We start from the raw sequence: 6,018 nt of genomic DNA, 5'->3' as shown, positions 1-6,018 counted from the left end.
GTCCATAAGTAATCGTCGGGTCGACCCTCCCCACTCTGCCGCACCTGCCGCCTTGTCGAAACCTCGACGACGCACACCAGCGAAACCCTGCTGTCGCACGCTTCGTTCCGGGATCGCCGCTCTACCGTCGGCTCTACTCCCTCCTTTGCTCTTGAGGTCCGTCGCCTTGTTGTAAAACATAAATTGCTCTCTGATCCCTTGATTGTGCTCGAAATCGTTCTTGTCGTCGTTTCTCTTGAATAAACGGCTCGGCTTTTGATTTCATTTCCGGCTCGAGCTAGGGTTTTTCCTTTTCTGTATTTTTTTGGTTGGAGTTTCGACTTATTTGATCGAGACTGCTAATTTGGGGGCAAAACTATTTATATATTTCTTTTTAAAGAAGACATACTTATGTCTCTCCGATTTTAATTTTAGGCACTCGGGGAAGCAGGTCTTTGAGGAGATCATACAAGTTAGGGCTTTTAGCTGCCCGTGCATTTTACTTTCTTGCCGAACTGGATAGAGGTGTTTGGTTGGTCTTCAGGCAGTTTTCTTAGTCGAAATATCAATTCTAATTTTTCTTTTTTGAGATCGTTCATATTTACAACGTGTTGTTGGTCCATGTTACAAAATATTGATAGGTGCTTCCAATAGGAAACTACATCTAATTCCCACCTTACATTTTTCTATTGCGTTCCAAGTTTCAATTGCTACACACATGAAGAAAAAAAAAAGGTGAGATTTTTGAAAGATGGTATCTTTGATATCGGTGTTGCAACCATCTAGGGTTTCCGGAGGTTTTGCGAGCTCTTTGACAGCTTGGATTGATGGCGGAGCACTTGGCTTCAATCTTTGGCACTGAGAAGGACAGGGTCAACTGCCCCTTCTACTTCAAGATTGGGGCTTGCCGTCATGGGGACAGGTGCTCCCGCCTCCATAACCGACCTACGATATCACCGACCCTCCTCCTCTCCAATATGTATCAGCGACCAGACATGATCACTCCAGGTGTTGACGCTCAAGGCCAGCCAATTGAACCTCAGAAGATCCAAGAACACTTCGAGGACTTCTACGAGGACATCTTTGAGGAGCTGGGCAAGTTTGGTGAGATCGAGAGCCTCAATGTGTGTGACAACCTTGCTGATCACATGATCGGAAATGTCTATGTTCAGTTTAGGGAAGAGGAACAAGCAGCTGCAGCTATGAGAGCCCTGCAGGGCCGGTTCTACTCGGGACGCCCTATAATTGTGGACTTCTCTCCTGTCACAGACTTCCGGGAAGCCACATGCCGGCAGTATGAGGAGAATAGTTGCAACCGTGGTGGATACTGCAATTTTATGCATGTAAAACAGATAGGTAGGGAGCTGAGGAGGAAGCTTTTTGGACGATATCGGCGATCCAGTATCCGAAGAAGTCGGAGCCGCAGCCCAAGCCCATATCTCAGAAGAGGATCCCGTGACCGTGATCATGGTGATTATCGTGACCGTGGAGACTATCGGGACGGTGGGCGGAGGAGTGGTGATAGACATGGAAACTATGAAAGGGATGGGGGAAGGCGGTGGCATGGAAACCCGAGGCGTACAAAGAGTCCGATAAGGGAAGGAAGTGAGGAGCGAAGGGCTAAGATTGAACAATGGAATCGGGAGAGAGAAGAGAAGCATGGATAAATTGGGTCACATGGTCTTTTTCTTATTGCTACTCTAATCCTGAGATGACTGGGTGAGGGTTTAGTCTGTTTGTTTCTTTTAATCTTGTTGAACCAAAATGTCTCCAGCCATTTTAATTGCATATCTTGAACATAAACCCTTTTCTCTTTGCTTCTACCACTAGAATGAACTTTGTACCCTGTTACATTTCTATTTGGATTTTCATGTGTTTGAGCTCAATTGTCTGCTATCTCTGAACCTACTATAATACCATATCTTTGTTATACTTGTTATAAGATGCCTCTGTTATGTTTGGATTTAATGCACCATGGCCATTTTGATCTTACAATTAGCTTGGAACCAAAGAATTATTGCCATTTTCATCATTCTGTTTTCTAAATATTACTAGCACAGCTTCAAGAGGCAGATTCCTTGCTAGTTTCCTGTTTTCATGCTATCTATAGAGATTCATACTGCTGTGGTTTTGAAAGCAAGAGAAAACATGGTCATACATGCCCTCTGTTATTAGTGTCATCTGGTTGCTTATCTAGTTATAAGGACTTTCTTTGGATGACATAGTAAAGCTTTATGCCAATTTTTGTTTGAACGTCCTTGCCCAGCAGCTGTTCATTGGTACAATTTTATAATGGTGTTATAGATGCAAATTTCTTTATTCATTTTAAAAGTTCATTTAGTTGTTGCAATGATAGCATAGTGCATCTGTATGTTTAGATGTTCTTAAAGTTGGACATGCAATTTCGTTTACCTGATTAAAATCTTCATATGGCATCTCTTACTTATGTGGCCTTGCCTTTTATGATCGACTTTTGTACTTTATTTACTCAGTGAAACAATTTTAAGTCTTTGAAGTTATCTGACTAGGATCATTTGATGCAGTTATGAGTTGAAATCTATAAGTTTTTGTATTTACTTTCAACTCCTGCTATCTAAGAATTTTTATTATGTATTTGAGTTACAACCTTAGTTAGTCGCTCATAAATTCACATTCAAATCCATGCCCATCATATAACCAAGTTTTACCTGTATATCTAGGACATATATGATTACACTAACTAAAAATGTCTTGGCATCTTGGTAAGGTTGTTCTTTTGCTCTGGATGTGAAGGATTTGACTTGTAGAAGCACAAACAACTTTATGCATGCAGTGTTAGGTTGCATGGATTTGATCCTGCATTAGTCGGATTCTTGTGCCTTGGGTTGGGTTGTCTTTTCTGCTAGTAAGAATTTCTTCAACTCTTTTTCGGCGGCATTATTGAGTTTGTAGAGAAGAAAATAAGGACAGTTGTGTTACATGACTTCCAAGGATATAGATATCATATAATTGGTAGTCTTAAGAAACTTTTAATTAATCTCGTCCTGGATACTAAAGTTCTGTCCAAAGTCGTCACACTCAGGTATCTTTCTTGGACAGAAAGATCATGGCCATGTGCTAAGATGTCTGGTTATAAGGTAGACGTTGGATCTGCAAATCTTACATGAAGGAGTACAAGATAGGAAATGAAATTATAGGTGAAGCAGTTTGCATTTGTTATCATCTCTATGGATTTGGGATTAGCTAAAGGTCATTTAGCTGTTCTCACACGAATACATCCACTCTGCATGGACTAAATTTTGTTTGAAGTTGCAATTTACTAGGTAAACCAGTAGGGGAAGTGTAAACTTGTTAGCCGTTGCTGCTTTTTAGGAAACAACTATGGTACTGTTAGATTTATCCTGTTTTTAAGCTTGTCTGGCCTCATCATGCATTATTGAGTCTTGACCATCATGCTTCAAAGGAGAAAGTAATTAAATGCTTATAAACCTAAAACAGCAGAATTCTCCTTAAGCTCAGATTTGGTAGAAGATGAACATAAGAGTTACTATAGCAGGTTCGAAATATTCAGAGTAAAGGTGAGAAACTGTTGATATGAGATGCAATCAAAAAGTTCTCATTAACTTTTTGTAGGTTGTTGTTGCTTGGGATTTACGAAACCCTGCTAAGACTTCCAAGTTGATGTGTTTGTATGCATGGAACAGGTTATTAGCATGGTAGTATCTGAATGGCAATTGGGTTGTGGTTTATAAGTGATTGTTATTCTCCCAGGGTTCCACAAAAAGGCCAGTTATGCCTTTTGCAGCCTTTTCTCAGTGACTGACCTGTATGAGATCAGTGGACAAGAAAATGACTAAAGGTTGGTCTTGAACGTTAGGAGAAATTGGAGAGGAGAGTAAATTTGATAACTTAAGAGTGAATGTTGTTAGATGGCCGAATGCTGGATTTCATATAGATAAAAATCATGAAACATTTCTTTGGAAGGTTCTTGCTCTAAGAATTTATAGGATATTTGCTTATTATTGTTGTAGACAGATCTTGTGTTTACTTTTAAATACTTAAGTAGATCATGACTCATTTACCCATCCAAGGTGCAGGGAACATATCTCAAAATCATCCATTCGAAGCCAAAAGAACTCCTAATTAGTATAGATTGGGATAGCAGCTCAGAAATGAATGGTTCAAAAATATTGATGCCTTTTTTGGTTGTTTGTCTATGACTATTTTTCCTTATAATCTACATTCTGATTAGAACGGCGGAGGAAGTGAATGGTCCAAGACTTGATAAAAAATTAGTATGGATTCCTATCCAGTATCCGATAATGCAACAAATGTAATTTGTCTCATTGTTGTTCTTTCGAGGCTACTTGATGGAGCTTTAACTAAAAGAATAGGATAGACTTCTTTTTTGCTGTGCTGTCAACTAATGAATCAAAGTGGTGTAAAAGTATAGTTTCTCTGCAAGGTCCTTTAGTGATTTTAGAAAATGATATGATATTGCTCTGCTATTAACTTATGAATTCAAATAGTTCAAATTATAGTTTTCTCTGCAAGGCACCTTAGTGGTCTTTTATCAAGTAGTACATTTTTGGTTAGGCGTTTATCTGTGAGTTAGAACCGTATCCAATTAAATATCCAGATACATACAGGTCTTTTATTTCGCATGTGTGTGTGTGTTGTGATTGCAAGGTGGATGTACAACTAAAGATACAAATAGTGACATGTTATTAGGAGAATGAAAATTTTCTTGTCGATATTAGTTCTTCTGGTAAAGAAGCATCAAATATTTCGGACACCTCTTTCTCTTTTTACTATCAAAAGGTTTCTAGTAAAATCCAAAAGGATGATGTAATTTGGGAGCAAATGGAACGTTAATCTTGGTTTTGCTGTCACTATGTAACTGTCTGTCTCATGTCCGGGTGTGCATCCTTTCATTTGTGGGGACTGCTGCCAGGAATGTAGGTTTTATCGTTGAAATGAACAACAATCTTGTGTCTTTTGTATCAGGATTCGTCAGCTACCAAGTTAGAGGACGATGCTCATCAAAAGAGCTCTCTCTCTCTCTCTCTCTAGAGAAGATATATTTGCATGTATTTTCTCTCCTCCCCCTTATTTTATATGGTGTGATATGCTTGTCTAGTGTGGCAGAGGGGAAATATTGTGGCACTTGAGCTAAAAGAACCATCCCATATCAGAGTGTTGACTGGCGGATGCACGCATCGAGTGGATCTCCTGAACTGCTGTGGGCGCAGACGAAGGCATCGGCATCACAACGAATATAATCTTTTCTTTTGTTTTCTGTGTAAATGCAATTTGGTGCTGAGCCAACGACTAATGGGTGCGTCCGTCCGTCCTCTCAAACTCTGATGCACAGCAGCGTGAAGCCGAAAAGTCCCAAGTTTTTGGGATGTTAAACTACATTTCCAAAATCATCAATTGCGTCTTCAAGATGAATATTTACCCATAAATTATTCATTAAAAAATTCTGAAATATTTATATTTTAAATTGTTAAACCTACTCAAAATAATTATAAATGATCAAAATGAACTCCTAACCTTTACCAAACCAACTATAAACCATAAAAATATGCTATTATGATAGTTGACGAACAATAACAACCAAAGAGATTATGTTACTTATAATATTTTTTAATAGCATCTATAATATTTTAAATATTTTAATTAAAATATTATAAAAAATATTATAAGTAAATCAAATAAGAATACTATAACAATATAAAACTTGTAAAAAATTAAAAAAATGATAGAATTTTTTTTGAATATTTTTAAATTAGAAATATTATTTGAAAAAAATAAAGTGAGATATCGATTTAACAATATTTAAAATATGAATATATTTTTTTAAAGGAAATCGTCCTTAACTCTTTATTTTTTTTAATTCTACCAATAACTAAATATTGTTCAATAAATAAATTTGGAAAGAAAGCAGTGGGTACATTCCCCGGTTAACGGGTTACATGCACCTCCTCGATGGGATCGGCCACTCGATGCCATCGACGTCCTCAGGGACAGACCGAAACCCGTTTCATCGGCACCGCA

At 38.1% G+C, this 6,018-nt stretch overlaps 1 protein-coding gene across 3 annotated transcripts; it reads left to right on the top strand.

The window, feature by feature from the left end:
- On the top strand, positions 1-1,865 carry LOC135648341 (splicing factor U2af small subunit B-like). 3 transcript variants are annotated; one of them, XM_065165955.1, is made up of 3 exons: positions 1-156; positions 415-504; positions 766-1,865. In XM_065165955.1, the coding sequence occupies exon 3, from the start codon at positions 807-809 to the stop codon at positions 1,644-1,646; it is 840 nt and encodes a 279-aa protein (XP_065022027.1). In that variant the 5' UTR covers positions 1-156; positions 415-504; positions 766-806; the 3' UTR covers positions 1,647-1,865. The 3 variants fall into 3 exon arrangements, with proteins under 3 accessions (XP_065022027.1, XP_065022028.1, XP_065022026.1); XM_065165956.1 differs by having other exon boundaries at positions 415-511; XM_065165954.1 differs by lacking the exon at positions 415-504.
- The last annotated feature ends 4,153 nt before the right edge of the window (positions 1,866-6,018 follow it).

The sequence above is a fragment of the Musa acuminata genome, chromosome BXJ3-9 (genome assembly GCF_036884655.1).
Source record: "Musa acuminata AAA Group cultivar baxijiao chromosome BXJ3-9, Cavendish_Baxijiao_AAA, whole genome shotgun sequence".
In the NCBI taxonomy this organism is placed as follows: Eukaryota; Viridiplantae; Streptophyta; class Magnoliopsida; order Zingiberales; family Musaceae; genus Musa; species Musa acuminata.
Note: the sequence above shows the minus strand (reverse complement) of the source record. Positions and strands in the feature narration are given on the sequence as shown.

Bases quoted from the DNA above. Each gene is read 5' to 3' on its own strand.
- LOC135648341 (XM_065165954.1), top strand. From the start codon at position 807: ATGGCGGAGCACTTGGCTTCAATCTTTGGCACTGAGAAGGACAGGGTC.